This window comes from Elephantulus edwardii, unplaced genomic scaffold, assembly GCF_000299155.1.
Source record: "Elephantulus edwardii isolate Elephantulus edwardi_28Jun2011 unplaced genomic scaffold, EleEdw1.0 scaffold00356, whole genome shotgun sequence".
Taxonomy (NCBI): Eukaryota; Metazoa; Chordata; class Mammalia; order Macroscelidea; family Macroscelididae; genus Elephantulus; species Elephantulus edwardii.
In genome coordinates this window covers 962,979-988,681 of record NW_006400106.1, presented here as the reverse complement: position 1 = coordinate 988,681, position 25,703 = coordinate 962,979, and the positions used below count along the sequence as shown (strand labels likewise).

The 25,703-nt window shown below is 38.7% G+C and overlaps 1 protein-coding gene across 1 annotated transcript in view; it reads left to right on the top strand.

The window, feature by feature from the left end:
• Positions 1-25,703, top strand: part of DCBLD2 (discoidin, CUB and LCCL domain containing 2) — a 108,392-nt gene that overhangs the window by 76,814 nt on the left and 5,875 nt on the right. Inside the window, exons 7-15 of the mRNA XM_006902008.1 lie at positions 4,231-4,271; positions 5,824-6,039; positions 6,828-6,952; positions 14,736-14,886; positions 15,988-16,074; positions 16,177-16,302; positions 20,559-20,652; positions 24,009-24,058; positions 25,211-25,348. Coding sequence (XP_006902070.1) covers positions 4,231-4,271; positions 5,824-6,039; positions 6,828-6,952; positions 14,736-14,886; positions 15,988-16,074; positions 16,177-16,302; positions 20,559-20,652; positions 24,009-24,058; positions 25,211-25,348 — 1,028 coding nt within the window. The remainder of the gene's footprint in view (positions 1-4,230; positions 4,272-5,823; positions 6,040-6,827; positions 6,953-14,735; positions 14,887-15,987; positions 16,075-16,176; positions 16,303-20,558; positions 20,653-24,008; positions 24,059-25,210; positions 25,349-25,703) is intronic.

Here is a 25,703-nt window from a genome sequence, read left to right as displayed (position 1 = left end):
CAGCCAATATGTTCCAGATACATTGAGGATAATTTAAATACTTTAAATTTTGGCATAAATTTAAAGTAGTGGTATTATAAAACTGCTTCCCCTTCCTCAAGAATATCCTAAAAGTTGTACACACATGTTTATCACAGCTTTGTTCACAGTAGTAAAGAGTTGGAAACAACCTAAATGCCCATCAACAAAAGAGTGGATAGAGAAGCTGTGGTATATTCACACAATGGAATACTATGTTACATTGAAAAACAAGGAACTCATGAAATATTATTCAAAATGGTTGACACTGGAGGACATTATGCAGAGTGATATCTCTCAGGCACAAAATGACAAATAACTGTTGTAAAACGAGACTGACATCGGGATTGGGGGGAGACTGAGAAAGATGGGATAAATTATGTATACTTCATTGAAACAGATGAGCGATAGAGAACTCTTTAAAAGGGATATATGATTAGGTATTATTGTCATGATAGGAGTCCAGAACAAAGGCTGCATAATGGAGTAGACTTGGGGGGGAGGGATTGCTTAACAATGAAAGAATTTTTCTTTTACTTTTCAAAGAGAAGAGTGAACTGGGGGGGAGGGATGGTCAGGGAGAAAAATGCAACAATTAATGAATGGAAATCCAAAGTCTCTGTAACTTTACATTAAAATTAATAATAATAATAATAAATTTTTAAAAAGTATATCCTAAAAATGGATTTTTGTGGCATTTTGAGTGTTATAGGGTTATACAAAGTGTGTGTTAGGCTTCGAAAGCAGAAGAATTGATGAGAGATTACTAAGAATTTTATAGAAATGTATTGGCCATCCCTTTTGATAAGTCTTGCCTCTTTCCTGTGCTCAGTAATGCAGAGAATACTAACTCCAATTGAAAGTAGTTTTTCCTTCTGAGTTCCTTGTTCAAAGCTTGACTTGTACCCAGGACAATGGAGAGCAGGCATCAGCATATTGGAAAGGGCCAGACAGCTAAATATTTTAGGCTTTATGGTTAACATGTATCTCTCTTACTTATTCTAATTTTTTTAATTTACAACCATTTAAGCATGTAACCTCACAAATTATGAGTAACATTGAGTAGCTTTGGAATCACAGAACATTTAATTGTGCTCATGTGAAACCTATATCTAGACCAAGAAGCTGTTGTGCAAACAGAGAAAAGGAACACTATATGGTTTAAAATTAAGAAAGGAAACAAGGATCTATCTCCAGACAAGACTCAGCAATTAGTGCAACTCCCTCTGCTCACCAGTGTAATTAGGGACAACCCTCACCTGAGGAACACCAAGAAATAGTTCCAAAATCCTCAAAACCACTCAAATGTGAGGAATGCCTCAGGATCTTCTTATATCCCTCTCAGTTAAAATACCACAAAAGACGACACAAGAACGAGAGGCCCTATGTTTGTACCACGTGCCCCAAACGCTTCTTCCAGAAATCAGACCTGACAGTGCACCTGGTGACTCACAAGAGTGAGAAGCCTCTCAAATGCAGATTCTGTGGCAAAGCCTTCAGCCACAGAACCAACTGGCTGTCTCACGAGCGGATCCACACAGGAGCCAAGCCCTACGAGTGCTCTGCTTGTAGAAAGCGTTTCCGCCAGTCATCCACATTCCATCACCATGAGAAGACTCACCAGCGTTAACTCAGTAGTGTCCCCAACAATTTCGAAGATCCCTGACCTGATTCTGCCATTGAGTGTGTCTGCGAGTTTGAGGAGGATTTGTTAATTAGCGTAGAACAGACTGTAGATATGCCAAGGTTGAGATCCTCACACAAGACTTGACTTTCATGGGCTTTACTGTGTATTTTTCTAGTACTGTGTATTTAGAACATACTATACCATTTCTTTATGATTATTATGTTTATTGCTTTACTGTTCTAGAATAAATGTAAAGAAGGTGAAAAAAAAATAAAATTAAGAAAGGAGTGTGTCAGGGTTGTATCTTCTCTCCATCCCTATTCAGTCTGTATTCTCAGAAAATTATTTGAGAAGCTGGACTCTAAGAAGAAGAATGTAGCATCACTGTTGGAGGAAGACTCATCAATAATCTTCATTGTGCAGAGGACATAATCTTGCTTGATGAAAGTGAGGAAGACTTGAAGCACTTGCTGCAGAAGATCGATGTATACAGCCTCCAATATGGATTGTATCTCCACATCAAGCAAACAAAAATTTTTACCACTGTAACAATAGGCAGAATCATGATATATGGAGAAAAGACTGATGTTGCCAATGATTTCGTTTTACTTGATTCACAATCAACCTCCTTGGTACCAGCAGTCATGAAATCAGGAGATGTTTTGTACTAGGAAAGTCTGTAGTCAGGGATGTCTCCAAATTATTGAGGAGTGATGATGTTGGTTTGAGGACTAAGGTGTGTCTAATTTAAGCCACGGTCTTCCTGATCAGGTGCTGTGCACCTGAAAGCTGAACAGTGAATAAGGATGACAGAAGAAGAATTGATGCCTTTAACCTGTGGAGTTGGAGAAGAGTACTGATCTGGCCAGGACATGGACAACCAAAAGAACAAACAAAAAAACCTTTTTTTTTTGAGAAAGTGTAGGTAGAGTGCTCCTTGGAGGCAAAGATAATAAAGCTTCATTCACTTCATGTACTTCTGGCATGTTGCTTGGAGAGGCTATTCCTTGAAGAGGAACATCATATTTGGAAAGGCAGAAAGTCAGCAAAGGAGAGAAAGAGCCTCAACTAGATGAATTGAAACAGTGAATGCTGCAGTGGCCTCTAGAGTGTCTGGAAGTGTGTGAATGGCAAAGAATTGGACAGGGTTCAGATCTGTTGTTCATAGCGTTGTTTTGAGTCATATTCACCTCAGCAACACCTAACAACAAAGCAACCCATGAGCATATAAACACCATTCTTTCTTCCCTGGCCATAGCAGTTTGGCCAGCATGGGCTGATGTTTGCCCACCCTTTGCCTGTCTTTCTTCCTTTTGTTTCTTCTAGACAGTCTTATGCAGACACTTTCTCCTATATTTAGAACAAAAACATTTGGAGGGAGTACTCTCAGAAAAAAGTAAAAAACCACATTGCATTCTCTTATGTTGTGCTAAAATACTCGAAGATACACTAGCAGTTTTCTTTTTTCAACTTCCTGAAGTCCTGTGCTTTTGAACACTCTGTTCTCCCCAGCTCACACCTTGCCCCACTCTTGGGAAATCCCAGTAGAATGCTGCATTCTGATACTAGGCTTATCCTTGGTATGTCTCATTTTCCAGTCTCTATTTTACAGCACATAAAAATAATTATTAGTACCTAGTCTCTTTTGTTTGTTCCAGAAAACTTGAGCCTTATTCTCAGAGAATTAAATCTTTTAGTGTACTTTTACTCAGAAGCATTTGACAAAGTTCATTTACTTCATGAAAAAGAAAGTTACTTTTAAGACGACATGGACATGTTGCAGTAATGTGTGAAACTAGGTTCTAGATACTTAGAAGAAAGTTGTTTATGCTGATTTTAGAAGTTGCTCTGCTAAGAAATGAGACTTTGGAGTGGGGATTACAGTGAAGGATAATTTCCATTGTAGCCAGGAAATCAAAAAACGTATTGCAATGGGAAAGTCTGCTGTTAGGGACTTCTCCAGGGTACTGAAGAGCAATAGTGTCACTCTGGAGACTAAGGTGCATCTGATACAGGCTTTGGTCTTTACAATCACTTGTTATGCATCAGAGAGTTGGACAATAACTAAGGAGGATAGAAGGAAAATGGATGCCTTTGAGCTGTGGTGCTGGAGAAGAGTATTGAATGTACCCTGGACTGCCAAGAAAACAAATAGATTCATCCTGGAAAGGGTTAAAACAGGCTGCTCTTTGGAAGCAAGGATTCTGAGGCTTCGGCTAACATACTTTGGACATGTTGTAAGGAGGGACTGGTCCTTGGAGAGGGACATCACGCTTGGAAGGGTGGAGGGACGGTACAGAAGGGGAAGACCGTCTATGAGGTGGATTGATTCAGTGACTGGGGTAATCGGGTTGGATGTGTCAGAGGCAGTGAGATTGGCACAGGATAGAGCAGGGTTTAGGGCTGTTGTACATAGGGTCACTATGAGTTGCAAGCGACTCGACGGCACATAACAATTTTTAGCGTTGGAATGTTTATTGTTCTTTAAATTATAAAATAAAAAACAAGTCAGTGTTTCACGAGAATTAGTTTAAGTAGATCATGTGTTATATGAAAATAACCAAAAATTGCTCTCTCTTTTTCAGAGGACATTTATCTACAAGTCTTTTTACATTTAAGACAAGTGGTAAGACTTTCATAAAATTTTTTTAATGTATCATTTGTATTCTAGCTAATATTAAGTGAACATTGACTGACTTTACCAGTTGCTTTTTGTGACCTTTCTCAGTTAGTCATCAAAATAGCACTAGGAAATTAAAAGTCATGCTTATCTAGTGTAATGAGTAAAATAAACTGGAGGGTTTTATAATAGTAGGGAAAAGAGGAAGATTCTTTAGCACTTTGTCAAAAGTAAGTCATTCATGATGATGTTAATATCAAGTCAGAATCTATTCTTGGTTGACCCTCTAGCAGGTTTTCATTGAGTGCTTCTTATTTGCACCTTTGAGCTGTGGTGTTGAGAGCACTGAACATCCCATGAATGGCCAAGGGAACAAACAGATATGTCTTGGAGAGGGTGCAGCCAGAGTGCTCTTTGGAGACAAGAATGATGAGGCTTTGCCTCACACGCTTTGGGCATGTCAGTAGGAGAAGCTATTACTTGGAGAGGGACATGATGATAGGAAGGGCAGAGCGAAGGAGAGGAGGACCCGCAGCCATGTGGATTGATACAGTGACTGCTGCAGTGGGCTCTGGGTGTCGGTAAGTGTGAGGATGATGTAGGTTAGAACAGGGTTCAGATCCGTAGCTTATAGAATCACTATGAGTTGTGCTCGACTCTATGGCACCTAACAACATAATAGGGAACTCTGGTGACCTAGTGGTAAGAAGCTATGCTGCAGTCTTGAAGCACGTGGTTTGAATACACCACCTGCTCTGTGGAAGGATGGACAATTTTTTTCCATGTGATTTACTATCTCTGAAAACTTTCTGGAGCATCAGCTGTGGGTTGGTTCCAATTTAGAGACACACAACAACAACATCAACTGTGTACTAGTGCTAGAAGTCCAGTGGTGAACAAAATAAAGAAATGCCTGCCCTCTTGGAGCTTGCAGTGTGATGATGAGAGACATAAGAAATTAATGATTGTTTACAGTGTACTATTTACAATATGACAACAGGTATAGAAAATATCTCCAGCAAGGAATGCAGGCAGTACTAGTTTGAAATTTTTAGTAGCAGGAAAGACCCCTTAGAAAAGGCACCATAGGAACAAAAGTGTGGTGGAGGTAAGGGAGTTAGTTAAGTCATTCACTAAACCTGCGCAAGATATTCCAGGGAGAGGACAGTATATCTCCATTTGACTAATGATAATGGCCTGTAAATAAATGTATCTGCAGGTTTCCTAACAAGATGCAATGATGGACATTTGCCAGGGAAACCCTTGCCTACTTCTGATTTTTTTTTTTGCCCCCTGTTACATACTGTATTGGGTACTAGCATGCCTAAGGCCCACTACTTTTGAGTCTATTCCAACACATAGAAACACTCCAATGAATTTCCAAGACTATAAATCTTACTGGAAGGAAACTGTCATTCTCCCTTAAACCAGCTAGTGGGTACAAGCTGTCAGCATTTCAACTGTATGTTAATTAAAAGTACCATAGGAAGTCACCCTGGGCAGGTGTTTTGTTTTGAGTTTATATTTGAACATCTGATTATGCTTTCCTTTATTTCAGGTTGCTATGGAACGCTGGGGATGGAATCTGGTGTGATTGCTGATTCTCAGATAACTGCATCATCTGTGCTGGAGTGGACTGACCACACGGGGCAGGAGAACATTTGGAAACCGGAAAAGGCCAGGCTGAAAAAACCTGGACCCCCTTGGGCTGCTTTTGCCACTGATGAATATCAGTGGTTACAAATAGATCTGAATAAGGAAAAGAAGATTACAGGTTAAGTGATATCTATCATTTTCTAGATTACTTTATAATTGTGATGATATTTGGAAACCTGGTACCATCTGTGATTTTTATATAAAACCACTGAAAATTATACCGTTTCAAATACTCTTCTCTGCTGTTAATGTTACTAGTCTTGTATTAGTAGTACTAGTGGTAGCTTTAGCTACATCAGGACACAGAAGATGGGGTGGTGTTTAATTCTTACTTTTTCATTTCACTGTAATCAAATTCTTTTAAGACAGTGTTACAATAAAGTGATACGGACACATCTGATATAACCATTTCTTACAGTCATTAAAAGAAAAATGTATGTTCAAGAAGTCCGTTTTAAGCGCTCTGCATAACTTCTGTTCCATATGTGCTTGACATAAACTTAATCATTTAGAGGAACTTAGCAAAGGGTTAAAATAATTGATTAGACCACTTTGTTGAAAGATTTATTTTGCTCTGCTAGTTAAATAATACCAGTGATTACCATTAGTCTATGCATTCCCAGGAAGTCGTTTTTAGTAATTGAAATGTTTTATAATATTATGAACACATGCTGCCAACAATGAAATAAACCGTTTCTTATATAAGAACCCAGAATTCTTCCTGTCTGAAGAGAACAAAGCCAAGGATTTAGCAACTATTATATTGTACAAATATACATTTACTTTTGGAAATTGTCATAAAAATAAGTTTTTAAACAATGAGTCTCAGAAATTTATACTTTGATGCTAAAACTACTTTGGAGACCAGCCTGTGTGTGTTAATAAAAGCCGCTGTCCATTCCCCAGGCATCATAACCACCGGATCCACCATGGTGGAACACAATTACTATGTGTCTGCCTACAGAATTCTGTATAGTGATGATGGGCAAAAATGGACTGTGTACAGAGAACCTGGTGTGGAGCAAGATAAGGTAAAATAATTTCCAGGGTATTTTACAGAATACTTCAAAAATGAATCATTTTCCAACAGTTGCAGACTCCACTGAATAGAAAAGTTCGTCATAGTGTCCTAACTCTGCCCTCTTCTGGTTTTTTGGGATAGTGTTAGTTAATGCCCTTTCCCTTTTAACCGTAGTTCAAAAATTCTAATGATACCAGGTCAGTGTTTTTCCTGATTTATGCTATCACATTTTCAACTGCACTGTTTAGACACTGTTTTGAGTCTGAGAGTGATAGCTGTAGTTTCTTGTCTTGGTAAAGCTTTTTATACACTTAGTGAGAGGTTAATTACTTCATAGTTTTCAGTTATAAAGACAAAGGGGACGGAGGGATAAAATAAAGGCACAGTCAGTTGTACGGTGTTATGAAATTGAAAGATCATTTCAAAAATTATCTCATCAACTTCCATCTTAAAAGATTTTCCTTACCAGAATTTCATTCATTTCCATGTTGTTTTGGATACTTGAGTACTGTCAAGTTGAAACAGACCCATACTGACCTTCCAGTGGATTTTCAGAGGCAGTAAATCCCACAGGAAGAGACTGTCCATTTTTATCTCTTGGAGCAGCTGCTAGATTCGAACCGCGTACCTTTGTTTTGGTAGCACAACTCTTTGCCACTTATTTTCTTAAAATGGTTTGAGCCAGATTCACTGCTCATTAAAGCAGATTGACAGTACTCCTTCCAGGCTACCCTCCTCCTGCTTAATCTTCCCTCGTTCACTTTATGACTCTTTATTCTAACACATCCTTATTTATTTACTAATTATGATACTTACAAAATATAATTATTTTAAAAATTACAGAATTATCCAGGCTTATGTTATATTAGCATCTCACAGCAGTGAACTGCTTCTGAAGAAAACATTCTTCTTGAGAGATAATTTTACTACATATATTATTCTGCACTCGTGTTATTTCCTGATTTGCATTAGTTTCACCAAGAATTCAGCTATCATTTTTTTCTCCATTCCTTTGTATGTAAAGTATCTCTTTTCTTTGGTTGCTTTTACATTTTCTGTATTCCATTTGTTTCAAATAATTTGGTTGTGATGTACCTTTGTGTAGATTTTCTTCTCGCTCATGTTTCTTCTAGTTAACTTTTTTTCTTTATTAGCCTGTTGGCTCTATAGTTAATAATCTTTATAAAATTTGGAAAACTTATTCATCAGATATTACCCTTCCAATTGTAATTACAAATATTAAAGATGTCTCAAAGTTTACTGACCTTATTTTTTTCAGTCTTTTCCTCTCTGTATTTTACTTCAGAAAATTTGTATTGATTTGTCTTCAAGTTGAGTATTCTGTTCTCCTGCATGATCTAATCAACAATCCATTTAGTCTTTGTTGTTGTTGGTAGGTGCTATTAAGTACAATTCATTGTTGTTGTTGTTGTTATGTGCCATTGAGTTGCCCTGTGACTTGTAGTGACCCTGCGTACATTAGCTCCAAAACCTGCTCTATCCTGAGGCAATCTTATCATCTGCAACAGACTTAATCCCATTTCGCCAGTTACTGAGTCAGTCCATCTCATCTTGGGTCTTCATCTCCTTCACTGTCTTTCCACCTTTCCAAGCATGATGTCCCTCTCCAAGGACTGGCCTCACTGGCCACATGCCCAAATTTTGTGAGACACAACCTCAAAATCCTTGACTCCATGGGGTAGCCAGTTTATATCCTCTCCAGGACAGACCTGATTGTTCTCTCTAGCATTCCAGGATATATTCAACACTCTTCTCCAGCACCACAACTCAAAGGCATTGAACCTTTGTCTATTATCCTTAGTTATTGTCCAGCTTTCTGATGCATAGAAAGTAGTTGTGAGGACCATGGCCTGAATCAGGCACACCTTCTTCTCCAGACTGACATTGTTGCTCTTCAGTATTCTAGAGAGGTCCCTCACAGCAGACTTTCCCAATGCAATGCATCTTTTTCCTCCCCTTTTAAAAAAAATTGATATTTTAACAAAAGTTTATAGAAAACTTGGATGTCCATTCATTCATTGTTGCACAGTTTCCTCCCTCCCCTCCACCCCCCCAATCCACCTTGCCATGCACCTCCTATTCTGGACTATTATCATGCAAATAATACCCAAGCAGTTCGTGTCTTGGTTTTCTGACTGCTGATGCCAAGAGTATTGATTGTGGAACAAAGCAAGGTGAAGTTATCAACAACCTCAATCTCTTCTCTATCCAGTGGTGAGAATCTTTGTTTTCTTGATGTTGAGCTTCAATCCATATTGAAGACTACAGTCCTTGACCTGCAGCAAATGCCTCATCCTTTCCAGTTTCAACAAGCAAGATTTTATCCTCTGCATAATGCAGATTGTTGATGGGTCTTCCTCCAATCCTGATGCCACATCCCTTCTCATAAAGTCCGGCCTCCCAAATTATCTGTTCCACATATACATTGAAAAGGTATGAAGACAGGGTGTATCCCTGATGCACACCTTTTCTGATCCTGAATCATCCAGTGTTCCCTGCTGCTTCTGGTCCAAGTATAGGTTTCACATGAACACAGTTAAGTATTCTGGGATCCCCATTCTTCTCAAAGTTAGTCACAATTTGTTGTGATTCACATAGTCAAATGCCTTTGCATACTCAATGAGATAAAGATAGACATTCCTCTAGTACTCTTTGCTTTTGGCCAAGATCTGTCTAATGTTGGCTATGATGTACCTAGTACCATAGCCTCTTCTAAACCAAGCCTGAATATCTAGCAGAGACTTACACTGCTACCAGCTGACTGAAGCCCACTTCTTAGATGAGAAAACACCTCGCCCCCATCTTTCACCTCCAAAGCACCATTTCACCTCTTTCCTCTCATAGATGAAAATTATGCCCCTTCTGGCTTAGGGCAAAAAAAGTACAACTCATAGAGACCCTATAATTAACAGATCTGAATTCAGGATTATCTTGTACTGTCCTTATCACTTCTGACATACTTGGGGCTATTGCTGCAGTTAGTGTCAATCCATCTGATTGAAGATTTTTGTTTCCATTTCCCTCCACTTTTCCAAGCATGATGTCACTTTCTAAAGTACAACCTCTCCTAACAGTATTCCAGAGTATGTGAGACAAAGCTTTGTGCTTTGTCATCTTGGCCACCAAGGGAGCATTTGGGCTGCACTTTGTCCAAGAATTTAGTCTTTAGTTGACTCAGTTTCCCTAGTTTACTAATCTGCAAATTGGTAGTTCAAACCCAGCCAGTGGAACAGCAGAAGGAAGATCTTGCATAAAGATTACAGCTAAAATTCTGTGTAGTTCATAGGGTTGCCGTGGATTCGAATCATCTCAGTGGCAGCAGATGGTTTTCCAGTTTCTTTTGTTTTGGTAGGGAGTATATTTTTGTTTCAGTAATTTATATTTTTCACTTCAGAGTGTTCACGTTTTATTTGTTGGATTTTCTCCCTGTATCATTCCTTAAGATGATGCAGATGACATCTCTTATGGCACATATCAACTGTTTATAATAATACTTGTAGGACCCTTGTCTACTAATTTTATCATATGTGAAAAATCTGAGTTTTTAAATTGAGTAATAGTTCTCAGTATGGGCTATATTTTTCAAACTTGGAAATTTTTGGTACAATGTTAGACCTTATGAACTTTATATTATCTAGTTGTTTGATGCCTCCCTCTCTTTCCTTTATCCTGCTGTGCAGTTAGGTTGCTTGCATATGGTTTAGTCTTTTCTGAGTTTTGTTAAAATAGAACCTGAGAAGCTATTGTTATCGATCCAATTTTTCTCTATTAGTCAGTGTTCTTGTGAAGTTTTTCACTCATGCTGTTGAGAATGTATAAGCTGGCTCCAACCCTATGTGAACACTAAAAATTTGTCATGACTTGTAAAAGGAGCAAGGGTTGCATAGGGACAGCCGTATCTGACCTCTACTGACTCTCCAGGGGGGAACTGTCCCCACCAATGATATCCACAACACAACCAGTTCCCATAAGGTAAATCATGTATGTGGAACAGATCATCGAGGAGGCTGGACTCTGTGAAAAGGAATGTGGCATCAGGATTGGAGGAAGAGTGATCGACAATCTGCGGTACACAGATGATACAAACTGAAACTGAGGAGGGTCTGAAACATTTGCTTCAGAGGGTCAAGGACTGTAGGCTGGAATGTAGATTGAAGCTCAACATCAAGAAAACAAAGATTTCCACCAATAAGCCAGCTGGCAGCACCATGAAAGATGGAGAAGAGATTGAAATTATTGATAACTTCATCTTGCTTAGTTTCATAATAAGTACTCTTGGCATGAGCAGTCAGGAAGTCAAAAGATGAATTGCATTAGGAAAATCTGCTGTCAGAGACCTCTCCAGAGTTCTGAAGAGCAGCGATGTCAGTCTAGAGACCAAGGTGCACATGATCCAGGCCATGGACTTCACAGTTATTTGCTATGTATCAGAGAGCCAGCTCTGATGACCAAAGATGACAGAAGAAGAATAAATGCCTTTGTGTTTTGGTTCTGGAGAAGAATATTAAACATGGACTGCCAAGAAGACTATCAGTTACTTCTTTTTTTTTTATCTTTTTTTTTATCAGTTACTTCTTGAGGAGAGTGAAACCAAGCTCTCCTTGGAGGTAAGGATTTTAAGGCTCCGTCTTACATACTTTTGGCATGTTGCCAGGCACGACCAGTCCTTAGGAAAGGATATTATGCTTGGAATGATGGACAGACAGTTCAAGACAGGAAGATCTTGGATGAGATTGACATAGTAACTAGGGTAATGAGGGTAGGTATGTCAGAGAGTGAGATTGCCTTCAAATAGAGTGGGATTCAGAGCTATTGCACATCGGCTCACTGTGAGTAGTAGTTGACTCAACGGCACATAACAACAGAATTAGAATTCCCTTAACACTTTTACTAACTTCAATACCAATCTTCCTGCTTTGCTGGATCCAGAACCCATTACAGTAGAGCATAGAATATACAGAAACATACTTACGATTTTAGAGTTTATTACAGAAGTTAACAGGATACAACTTCTTAGGACAGCTTGTGAATCATACTCATGGTCCCTTCAGCCTCCTTTCTTTAGGCCAGTGCTAAGAAGCTCTCAGTCCTTCCAATTATGGCCCTCCATCTCCGTTATGCAGCAAACTTGGGTAAAGGCTCTTGGCTCTGGTTCCATGGGGTAGCAATCTCAAGGTCAGCTCTGTCTCGTGAGAGTCTCTTGTTCTCTGCTGTGGCTACTGCTGCTCTTCTGTAAGTCTGCCTGATGCAAGAATCTCTGGCCCAGAAAAGCAATGCTGCATTCCTTGCTTCTTCTTTGCTGGTGGTGAGCTTCTCAAATTCTACTGCTGAATCCCCTCAATTTAATGGCAACACTAGCCATAGCCTTCGTGGATATACTAACACATCCTATTTGAGTATTCTCACCCATCTACAAGGTAAAGTCAAAGTCAGTGGCTAGGAAAACCATTTTGAACAATAAACCCTTAACACCACATTATTTCTTTACCATGTTTCTCCAGCCAAAGCTGATAGTGGTGGAAGTGTTTTGTGCTGTTGAATCAAACAACACATAGCTGACCTTCCAACAGGTTTTCAGAGACCGTAAATCACATGGGAGGATATGCCCATCTTTCTCCTCTGGGCTCTGGTAGCATTAGTGGGTAAGGAGTTACACTTAGTGGGTAAGGTAGTTTTCATAAATGTAGTCCAAAATTTAAGGGCAAACCTCCTATATATACCTATCTTGGTTTCTCTGTTTTCCTCCCTCCCTATCTCTTTTCTCTCCTAAAGTCTGACCTGCAAGTTTTAGCTGTCTTGCATTTCTGAGCTCTGATTTCTCAGAAGGTTAAGGACTGTAGTCTTCAGTATGGACTGAAGCTCAGCACCAAGGATTCTCACCACTGGGCTAGTTGGAAGCACCATGATAGATGGAAAAAAAGATTGAGATTGTTAACAATTTCAGCTTACTTGGTTTCAGTCAACACCCTGGGCATTAGCAGTCAGGAAACAGTAGATAAATTGCATTGGGGAAATCTGCTATTAGGGATTTCTCTAAGAGCCAGAGAGCATTTTTATCAGTCTAGAGACTAAGGCACACCTGATCCAGGCCATGATCTTTGCAATGACTTGCTATAAATCTTCATTGACCAAAGATGACAGAAGAATCAATACCTTTGAGTTGTGGTGCTGGAGAAGAGTATTGAACATACGATGGACTGCCGAGAAAACTTAACAGGTCTCTCCTGGAGAGAGTGAGGCCAACTTGGTCCTTGGAGGCAAGGATTTTGAAGCTCTGTCTCACATACTTTGAACACATGTCCAGGAAGAACAACAGTCCATTTTGAGAAGGACATCATGCTTGAAACGGTGGAAGGACAGCACAAGAAAGGAATACCCAGCATGAAATTGATTGACACAGTAACTGGTTTGATAGGGGTAGGTGTGTCAGTGAGACTGGTTCAGGATAGGGCAGGGTTCAGAACTATTGAACATAATGTTGCTACAGGTCACAGTTGATTCGACAACAACTAAACTGAGGCTCAAGCTACCAGGCTCAGTTTGATATTTCCGTTTTTGCATAGCAGCTTAGAAACTTTTTTTCAGAGACACTATTGAAGTGATTGTTGTGCTTACTTCATGCATTTAATTTTGTTTAGGAATTATTTCCCTGTGCAGTATCTGAAAACTAATATTTTATCTCCTTTAGTTTTTCATATATTAGATATGGGAGTAAGTCTCATCCTTCCTACTCAGTCAAGGACAGAGCAGAAGTATTTGCATTGAATCACCTGAAAGAACGTATTTTTTCATACTAATATTTGACCATCTGTACTCTCTCATGCTTCCAAATCTTCAAGGAGAATTGTCATCAGTTCTGTGGTATATTAATTTGTATACCTGTTGTAAGCTTATATACACAGATGGCCATGCATCCATATACCAAAAGCTTTGGATGTATTTCCTGAATGTGAGCTTAGATGGACATACACATACAATTTGCTTTCATAATATACTGCTTTTTAATATAGCATGTCAGCTCTCTCACTGACTACCTTTGCAGTCCTAGCGTATTCCTTGAGTCATGATTTCTGGAGCTCCTTAAATAAAAATGTCGTTGCCAAGAAGAGAAGAGAAAAAAAAATCACATGAAAATATTTTGTAAATAATTAAGACCTGTTAAGTATAATTTTTTAAAACCAATAATGAGTAATAAGAGGTTCCCTTAATATTTATACCTAATGGTTATTTAGATGATGCATTATTAATTTGGTTTTTCATTAGATTAGGTAAAGCACAGTGTTTCAGTGTTTAGATACATGGTTTATCCAGTAGATGGCGAGATATATCTATTCTGGGTTGATTTATGGAGGGACAAATTATGGAAATTATGCAAGCAAAACATTTTCTCTAAAGACCTCTTTTGTTCATTTATGCTGCATTTGGAAAATAAAATTAATGTGCTTAAATAGTTGGTCATTTAGCAGGATATGAGTTACTAATTTATTCATGCAATAAACTTTGTGCATTTGAAACTGTTTTCAGTTGATTTTGAACTGTTTCTAATTCTTTTCCTTTTTAGTATTTTTTATAAATTTTTATGAAGAATGTGAACCTTCTTAATAACATTTTCTAAATTATGGTTAATTTATTTAAAAAATTCTTTTTCACTTTTTTGTCATACTTTGCAGATCTCATATACAACACAGAGTAAAAATCACAAACTAGTTTAAGCCAAAGAATTGAATTCTTATCTTTGTTGATGTAAAGTACCAATTTTTTGTTTTTTGAAGATATTTCAAGGAAACAAAGATTATCACCAGGATGTACGTAATAACTTTTTGCCACCAATTGTTGCACGTTTTATTAGAGTGAACCCTACCCAATGGCAGCAGAAAATTGCCATGAAAATGGAACTGCTTGGATGTCAGTTTATTCCTAAAGGTAAATCAACTCTGCATTTCAAGACATGTTCTTTTCACTGGATTGTTAACTGAAAACATATTTTGTGTTAAGGCGCTACTATAGTACTTTACAAAATAGATTTAAAAATATAGTTAGTTCTGTTCAAAGGTCAGATACCAAAATGGTTTTGAAAATCATGAATTTCAAGTCTGATCTCAATTCAGATATTTCTTATGAAGTATGATATTTGTATCAGAAGTACTGAAGATTGTGATAGTAACCTTAGCTTAAATTCCTTTTGTTTTTGCCCATTTTGTAATTGTGTTATCAATATTTTTCTTGTGGAGGCCCTGTAGGATTCTGTAACCATTTGATTTGAGACCCTTGTCTGGAATGGTATTGCCATATGTTTTTCCCAGAAAGTAGTTTTTATTTTCACTCTGTTGCAAAATGTTTTTGATGAGATTTAGTCTTTAGAAAGTCCCATTCATCAATTTTATCCTCGACAGATTGTGCTTTTGTGGCTTTATTTGAAAAGTCTATTTATACCATACTGGGTCATCTAAGCTTGATCCTAATTTTTGTTTCTGAGGACCTTTATGGTTTTGGGCTTTACTCCCATGTCTCTGATCCACCTTGAGTTGATTTTTGTGTATGGTGTGAGATGTGGATTCAATTTCACCTCTCTGCAGGTAGCAGACCAGTTTTGCCAGCACCATTTGTTTTAATTTTATTATTATTGGATTAAGGAGAAAGACTTTGCTGAGTATTATCCAGTAATCTTCACTGCTGTCTCGCAGGCCTACCACAATACCCAGTACATCATGAACCATGTATTTGTTGAATGATTAGTAGCATATCAAATGGTGATGACACCTTTTATAGTTTTTAGAGTCCAGCATCATCATGCCTTATTATTATTAAGAGTAAAATTTTAGATGTAATTATTTCAAATCGGTTGAACTACTTTATTTGTGCATTTAATACAGAATATAATATCTATCCTCCTGATACATTTCATTTGGGGATTTGAAATGTCAGAATTAAGTAACCTAGGAAATTTTAAAGATGTTTAAAATTGCAGGTTTATTATGACTTTGGCAGCAAAATGTGTAAACGTTTCTAAACCATTTTTTCAAGGTCGTCCTCCCAAACTTACTCAACCTCCACCTCCTCGGAGCAGCAATGACCTCAAAAATACAACCACCCCTCCAGAAATAGCCAAAGGTGTGCCTTCTTTCAATGTGAGAATTTGATATCTCAAGTTTATCTTAATCACATTGGTATAGGTGGGGAAAATAAGATTTTTTTTCATTTTTTTATTTCAAGGTCGTGCCCCCAAGTTTACTCAACCACTCCAACCTCGCAGTGGCAATAACTTGCCTGCACAGACGGAGCAAACCACTGCCACACCTGATATCAAAAATACTACTGTAACTCCAAACGGAACCAAAGGTAAGCAAAGCACAGATACCTCCCGCATGGTATTTTGGGTTTTCTATCTTCGGTTTTCAAGTGTGCTTCTAGCTTGACCTTCTCTTTTCCCCAGACTGTGTTTTTGGTTCTGCCGTTGGGTTGATTCTAGCCTAACTATTGGTTTCTTTTCCTCAGACTGTGTTTGTCCTCGTGTTTCATAGTGACTCTATAGGACAGAGTAGTCGTGGCCCATAGGGTCTCCTAGGATTTAATGTTTGCGGGAGCAGATCACCAGGCCTTGTCTTCTGTGAAAGATGAGGTGGGATCAAATCAAAGACCCTTAAGTTAGCAGCCTCATACCTAAACATTGTGCCATTACACTCTTTAGTTATAGCAAAATAAAGTCTCATTTCTACGGGATAAGACTGACTTCACTGATCTGAATTTTATTCTCTGGAGCTGTGGTGTGAAGAGTTTAATGTTCAAAATGGTGGCTCTCCTAGCCATTGAATTTGACTTTGCCTTGTGGGTGGCAATATGTGAATAGGGCATGTCAGCCTATCCACAAGGGATTGGCTAGTCTTGCCATTAAATTGAGTCTATCCAGCAGCAGAAAGAGGAACCTCACTACTGGAAAAGAAACGAGAATGCAACGTATCCTTCCCCAGTAGAGATTCATATGGCAGAGTAGGAGCCACTAGACAAGAGAACAACAGCCATAGCTGCCACAGGGGAGATCCAGAGACCTGACACAAGACTGAGGGAACCGTCAGACTGCCATGCCACAGAACTGGAGCTAAGAGCCTTTTTTCCAAGTTTGTTAGAGGACTGGGGACTGACATGACTGAGACCTATGTAACATTGGCCTAAAGCTGCCAGGTTCAAGGCTGAAGCTCCTGTGAGCACATTCTGGAACCTGTCCTGACTGTATTCTGCAGCTAACCTGGATTATAATCTTTTGGCTTCTCCATTATGTTTCTGTGTGGTCTGTGAGCAATTGCATCAGATTTTAGACCCAGTAAAGCAGTAAGGTGGGTGTGGAGATGTAAGAGGTACAGGAGCGTGGGTGGGGACATGTCTGACCTCATGGGAATTGGTTTTGTGTTGTTGATGCTTTTGATGAGGAGCTTCCCTTTGTGAAATTGGTAGAGGACAGATATGGCTGTCCCCACTTGACCCTTGCTTTTTTTACAGGTGTCATTGTCCCCTGAATATCTAAATATGGCTTTTCTTCAAATATTCCACATGCTGCTGAGCAGCAGAAGCTAAAGTGAAAGAAGAATTCTTAGAGGCATAAGACTCTGCCACAAATAGCTTACAAAAGGCGTATGTTTGGGCAGAATCCCAAACCACATCCCTGGATGGAAGAACAGTAATTTTAAAAATATTGTTCATCTTCAAATCCGGCTATAGTATCTTAGAATCTCAGGATTGAAAAACATTCCTAAAATCTTTTCTTCAAGGACTGTGATTCCTCTAGCTTAAAGGAGAATAGCAGAAGTGTGCAAGTCTTTTCAATTGAAACCCTCCAGCCTCATTTTCTTCAGGGGTTTGGAAGGGAGGGGTGGATACATTTTTATTACTTTGCATACCTGAACAGATCCTTAGCATTTGTTTTAAAGTCTCTGGTTATCTTGCACTGCCAACCTATGGACTATTTTCCTGTCTAGTCTTATAATTTCTATTTTGGGGAAAAAAAACCCACCCTATATTTATTGCAAACCCTTGACCCTTAGACCTTCACTCACTCATAGTTACTTTACCAGCCAAGAAAATAGAAGACATTTTAGGAAACTCCCTTTCTGTGGGTCTTACAGACTTACCTGTATCCTTTTGTCCCACCAAAAGGAAAGCCAACGTCCAGTCAATTCTAAGTCATAGTGCCCCTGTGATACAGAACAGAACAGCCCCATAGGGTACCCAAGGCTGTAATCTTTATGGAAATTGACTGCTATATCTTTCTCCAGAGGAACAGCTGGTGGGTTCAAACCACCTAACTCTTGGTTAGCACCTGAGCACAGCACTGCCGGGATTCCTTTTTTCTTTAGTCCCCTGTAATGGAACAGTGCTTTTTTGTATGCGTAAAACTGATCGCTTCCTCTGTAACCTGGTTCCTGTCCCATCTACATTCTGAGAGGCCTAATAGTATTGATTCTCTTCCTAATCCTCCTGTACAGTTGCCCTCTCCTCTCTTTGCAGTAAAACTGTAAGGAATAAATAAACAGCAATAAGTTCATCATGTAGTGTCTGGCTCTTTTTAAAAAAAGCAAACTAACAACAAAACAAAGCTAAAGTCACTACCATCAAGTCTGTTGCCAACTCATGACAACCTTCTGTGGTATCTCTCAGGTTGTAAATCTTCAGCAAAGAAGTTAGTTCAGCTTTTTCCAAAAAAATGACTGGAGGATTTGAACTGCTGAGCTTTGGGTTAGCTGTCCAATATGTGACACACTGTGCTACCAGGACTCTTTATCTGGCTTTGGGCCCTAGTTATTCTTGGGTATTGCTTTTGCCATGGCTATTTTCTAGAAATGTAAAGTGATAGGATGAGTTAAAAGAAGAAACTTCTGTCCCAATTGACCAAAGCAGATCACTTTTCCACATCTAGGCCTAGAATTTTATTTATAGGGCATTGCTGTTGTAACTAGTTGTAACTGAGTTAGAACTGGCTCATAGCTGACCTTCTAGTGGGTTTTTGAGGCTATACATTGCATAGAAGGAGATTGTTTCTCCCACAGAGCAGCTGGTGGATTTGAACCATATGTGTTTAGGTTGACAGCACAACTTCTTACTACTAGGTGACCAGAGCTTCCTAGCAGAGAATACATGGAGTAAATGATTTCACAGATCATGGCACCTCTGTTGTTGAGGGTTTGTTTTTTTATTTCTGACCTGTTCAAATATATATTTACAAATTTTCTGTCTATAATACTTACTTATATAATAATTTTAAACTATCTCATTTTGGCCTCCTGCTGAGAATTTCCATTTCCTTTCTAGATACACTGAATCAGAATTCACATTCTAAAAGATCCCCAAGGTGATTTACATACACATAAGAATCACAGGGGAATTTGTTAAAACGTAGATTCTGGTTCAGTGGATTTGGAGTGGAAAAGCAAATTCCCAGCACAGGGTCAAATAACAACAATTAACTGGTGCTAAGCCCTGTTTTTAGCTTTCTTCTACCTACAAATAGTCTTCCCGCACCGTTTTTCTTTGCCAAAGTTGTTTCTCACTCTGAGAAGGAGAGTATGATTTATTTATACTATCTCAACATTGAACACTTGGATTACTTCTGATTTTTCAGATACATAACATAAACTTTAAAGATGATCATTGGGTATTTTAATTTTCCCTAAGTACAAGTGCTAGATAAGAAATGACAGTGTTTTTATATGTGCATTATGCCAACCAGAAAATAAGTATAAGTGTATATCCCCATGAAAACACCAGTTTCCTAATCTGACATCTGCATCAATGGTTGTATTTTTTTGTTTTAACAAATAAATTTCTCTCACTGTTTGAAAGTCTTAAGTCTAGGGTCCTGGCTCCAGGAGAAGGCTGTACGTCAGCTCTAGGGGAAGGTCCTTGTCAATTTTCAGCTCTGTTTCTTGGCTCATTGGTTTTCTTCCTGAGGCATGGTATCTGCATCTCTCCATTTTTGCTTACTTGCTTAGTCAACTTTTTCTCCTCTTAAATTTTATGGTGGTTTGGGTGAAATTTAGATAGCAAGTTGTTCTTTTTTTTTTTTTTTCAATTTTATTATTATTATTATTTGTGTGTGTGTGTGTGTGTGTGTGTGTGTGTGTGTGTACCGCCAAATCGGATCTGACTCGTACAGGAGGAGATTGTCCCTTCTTCTCCAGCAGAGCATCTGGTGGATTTGAACTGCTCACCTCTGTGATTGCAGTGCAGCATCTTGCCAGTAGGCCACCAGAGCTCGCCAAGTTATTCTTTTTTAATGTTTGCATTTGGTAGGCAAAAAATAGCATCTTGTTCTTCTTATATTTTTTATATTATTAGAGTAGTTGACTCAGCGTCACGTAACAATAACAGTGAAACTAGCAACTTTAGCAATTACTTATTTTTTACTATATTTTTTGTTTCATCTACTTTGCTGATTTTGCTAATTACATTAACTGTTTGACATACGCAAAGAATACATTTTCCCCAGTATATTACTAGGAAGTATTCCGTTTGAATGATGATGTGGTAAACAATCTTTAAATATTCTTCCTCATGAGTTCTGCCCCTGGAGTTTAAGCTGTGGTTTTTGTGTTTTGCTATTTCAGATGTAGCACTGGCTGCAGTCCTTGTCCCTGTGCTGGTCATGGTGCTCACCACGCTCATCCTCATTTTAGTGTGTGCTTGGCATTGGAGAAACAGGTTAGTATATGACTGCTAACTTGGCGTCTCCTAAAGGGATTATGTGCAGAACCTACCAAATGAAACTGAATGTAGATAGATGATGTTGGTTTTTAAGGGAGTCAGTCATTAGAATAGAAATGTCAGTTTTTCTCTTATTTGCATAAAAAACACAAGTCACTTTAATCCAGTACTCAGTTATTGAGTACTTTTATTATATTTGAGATAAACATCTCTTAGATAAATAAGAATGGTAGCTAGCACATAATGACTTCTTAGGAAAGAAAGAATAAAAGACACAATCGCTGTCTCCTGAATATTCATAATAAAGAACTATCACAAAGGCTGATAAGCTGTTAAGAAAGTGAACACAAATGCAAGACGATGAGAGTTATCTGAAGTCTCTATTTCAGGGAAAATGTAATCACAAAGTTTGACCTTATAGCAGGAGTTGGAATTGGCTGAAGAAAGGAAGGTTGATAATGGCCTGGCCTGAGGGGATTCCGTCAGTTAAGCCACAGAGATGTGGAATTGCATAGAACCAGGCAACATTTTGTTCTGTTACCAGTAACTCAGTAGTACCCAACAGCAACAGTCGCAACCCTTTGTCAGGTACTGCATTGCTGATCCAAGCTTACATACTGGAAGAAGATACAAGAGCATCATGAGCAATGGTACAAACCAAAATTGACATGCTTTGAGGAAAACATGGAGTTAGGTGAGAGAGGATCCTGGCTATTGGAGCAAAGACCCAAAGAGGGTAATATGGGAAGGAGGAGGAGAATAGTCAAATACATGATGCATTCAGAGATTGAACAGTGGTCATGCTGAGAATAACTGAGAAGTGTGTACTGAATTTGAAGGTCTTGCCGTTGGGGGTGGGGGTAGAGAAGAATCTACTTAATTGTATGCAAGGTTTTTGCCTCTGCAGAGTCTGCAGTATCTCAAGCCTTAAGAATGTTTCCTCCTTATGAGTCTGAGTTAGTTCACTCAGCATGATGTTCTCCAGTATCTCCCAGGTTATGTAGTATTTTTTTAACACATTGCAGCAAATGATGGCAAAATGTGTTTCTAAGCACGTCGTCAATTTAAAAGTGTGCAGCAACGTGTTAAATCATTGCTCCTGAGTGCTGCATAGTATTCCATTTTGTGAATATACTGCATAAGACCATTATTGTAAAAATAGAAGGTTAACTAGTAAAATATGTATGAGGACCCAAAGGGGGAAGGAGTGGGAGTAGAGGGGTGAGGATGGGTAGGGAGAGCACCATAGGGAGCACAGTTTGGTGGGTAGAGGAAGGAGGTAAAGAAAATGGGAAGGATCCATCAGGGACCTGAAAAGATAGAGTAATGATGGGAAAGGAGGTCCAATTTTATAAAACATAATGCATGGGAATGACTGTATGAAACACAATGTGAATGAAGAATAGTGTAAAAAGAAACCTGATAGATTCAATCATGCTATAAATTTTATTAATAATTATTGAGGTATTTGGCAGGAGGGAAAAGTAAATTTGGAATTTTTTTAAAAAAAAATTTAAAAATGAAATGTTTTCTCCTCTCTCCACCATTGTTGTATCCTGAAGTGACTGGGGGAGTGAGTGGTCTGTATAATTAAGGTTTGTGACACTTGTTCTGGGATAAAGGAGAGAGTAGTAGATAAAAACAGTAAATGTGGGGAGGAGTTGGAGAACAAAAAGAAAACAGAATATGATTACTTTATTGTTGTTCAGTGGCTTTGGGCATGAGGATCGATGTACATAATTTGTTTTCAAAACCCCACAGACCTGACATCATTTTCACCAGCTTGCCTATAATCACCCTCATGTTACAGTTAGCCCTTTGATTTGATTCATTCCTTTCATTTTACAGACCTTGCCATTTTTATCCCATTAGCCCTTTTCAAGAGGTAAAGTACCTTTCTCAGGAGGTAGTTAGGGACTGTTTATTGACGGTTTAGAATTCATGTACCTCAGCAGTGGCCGTTTTGAAAGTCAAATGGAGGACTCCCCTGGGTACCGTTCAGTTCTTGATGGATGTTTGCAGTTGTTTTTTCTCGTTTTGAGTTATGCTTATCAGCAAATGAAGATCTCTTAAACTTTACTTAATTTTTTATGAAATAGATAGCCAGGTTCTCATTCCTAGCCTGAGTTTGTCTGGAAGCTCTGCTGAGACCTCATCATGATGGGTTACCCATTTGGTGTTTGAAATTCTGGTGCCATAGCTTCACAGAAATATGGAAACCACCACATTGCAATAAATTGACAAGAAATGTGGAACATACAGCATTTAAACCAGGAAACTTGAAAGGGAGTATTTGAAGATAGATAGCCGAAGTAATGAGCTGAAATGGACTGGTATTGACCACTTTGAATCAGGCAGATGATCTACCACGTCAGGGAATGACAAAAGAGAATTATCATCACTTCTGTTGCAAAAAAGGACATTTCAAGATCTGTCCTGTAATACAGCACTGCCAGTAAGAATATCCATACACCCACAAAGACTTTACTGATGAAGATCAAAGACTAGAGCATTTACTATGGATGACATCTCAACATAAAGAAAACAGAATTCCTCACCTTTGAGCTAGCAGACAATATCATGATAGAGGGGGGAAAGATTGAAGTTGTCAGTTATTTTACCACAATCACAACCCACGGAAGCAGCAGTTAAGAAATCAGAAGATATTGTTGCATTGGGAAATGTTCTGCCAGAGACCTCCTGAAAATGGTAACAAACACAGGGGTCATTTTGAGGATTTGCCTGACCCAACTCATAATATTTTTCAGTCACCTCATTTTGCTTGAAAAGGCTGGACAGTGACTATGGTAGACCAAAAAATTGATACTTTGAATTAAGATGTTGGCAAAAATATTAAATATACTTTTGATGATCAGAAGAATAAACAAAATCTATTTTGGAAGTGGTGATACACTTGAGATACCCCTTAGAAGCAAGGATAGAGATCTTTTTGGCTCATGTACTTTGGACATATTATCAGAGGAGATTAGTCCCTGGAGAAGGACAGCATGCTTGATAAAGTAGCGAATCAGTCAAGAGAAAAATGAAAGGGGGGAAGGATGCCATCAAAAAGACAGGTTGACACAGTAGCTAAACCACTGGCTCAAACACAAGCAACTATAATATGGCACAGGAGCGGGCAGTGTTCATTCTGTTGTCTGCAGGGTCATTGAGAGTCAGAACGAATTGGGGGCACCTATAACAACAGCCTGCCAGGACAGATTAGCAAGTGCAAGTGCATGCTCTTGATTAATAATTAACATTGGTGTTTATTCTGCAGTTTCAGAGTTTTCTTGCCAGAGATTGACTCTATTATGCTAACATCCACCCTCCCTCCCCCAATATTTTTCCAGAAAGAAAAAAACTGAAGGCACCTATGACTTACCTTACTGGGACCGAGCAGGTAACTTCTGTGCTCTTTCCATCTTTATCAGACAAGAAGTGTCCCTGTACCGCCAGGTGGCAGTAATGTAAGAAAGTCATCCTTGGGTCCATTTGCACTTGGAGTACAGCTGGGACCATGCTTACTTGCTTCTTACCTAGTGTTAACCTATGTTGTAAAGCTGGTCTCCTTTAGACAAACATATGCAGGAGAACCCAGACACATTTTGCAGGAGAAAAAGGAACAGAACATATGCAGTGTGAAGTAAGTTACTTTCCAATTTACCACTTATTAAGTGGTCCCAGTGGCAGAGATCCTCCATTTCCTATGATTATCAGCCGGCGTGCAGCAGTTTATGAATCTGTCCGAAGTGACATCTCTGCCATGATTAAGTTGCCATCTTCTGAATGTATGTACACTGTGTGGCAGAAGTGCACCCAAGCTCCAAAAGGTCCCTAAAAAGGTCTCCCACTTCCCAGTTTCAGTACAGGAACTACTCTTGTGAGTGGAGAGACTTCTCTGCTGTGACCAGGGCATGAAGGGCAGTGGTGAGGGCAGACCATGGTGCTGCTGTTGCCCAAGTGTGGAAGTCGGAGAACATTTTCAGAGAAAAACTAGAAACAGTCCCTACAGCAGACATGTATACCTGGTGGTACTTTAATAGGATTTACTTCTGCTTGTCCGCAATTGTCTTTAAAGTTTATTTCGTTTGTTATTGTGAACAGATACCAAGTCAACATTTTCTACATGTATAATTCAGTGTACATTTTATTGAATATGTACATTTCTCACCCTCTTTTATATTACTTCGCCTAAGGTTCCCATGTAATCTTTAGAGTTGCTGTTATCAGCTTTGATCCTTAATAGATCTAAAAAGCATATAGCTCAAAACTTTTTTACTATTTAAGGTAAAGTGCTATTTGGTTTTAAGACTTAGAGGGTATATTTTTGGTTTAAGTCTGCTGGTCCTTTTTTTTTTTCCTAGAAATTCTACCATGTTCTGCTTTGCACTAGATACTCCATCAAAGCAGAAATAAGCTTGAATATGAAGGCTACTTTATTATCAATACTTTGTTATACAAATGGCTTAAGTGCAACAGAATTTCTTCTTTGATAATCATTTGGGACAGAAGTTTTTAATGGCCCCCTTTTTTTTTTCCAAACCCAATGAAGGTTGGTGGAAAGGAATGAAGCAGTTTCTACCTGCCAAATCAGTAGAACATGAGGAAACCCCTGTCCGCTACAGCAGTAGTGAAGTTAATCATTTGAGTCCAAGAGAAGTGACCACAGTGCTGCAGACTGACTCTGCAGGTAAGTCAGGGACAGCCTTAGGCAAAGGCCCCAGGGCTTGCTGTAAGGGGTGTGAAATTACCAGTATTTTTTATCTGATGTTTAAGAGATGAGCCAAAGGTAGAACTTTGTCATTTTTGTGTCTAAGTGTTCTATCTGTAAAATCCATGTCTGAAATGATATTCTTTTTTTTTTTTAAATCTTTTTAGCAATTTTAATGAAAATTTACAGACTTTGAATTTCCATTCATTCATTGTTGTACTTTTCTCCCTGCCCCTTGCCTCCCTTCCCAGTACTCTTTGAAAAGTAAAAGTTCCCCCATTATTTTACAATCCCTCTCCCCAGGTCCACTCCACTATGCAGCCTTCGTTCTGGA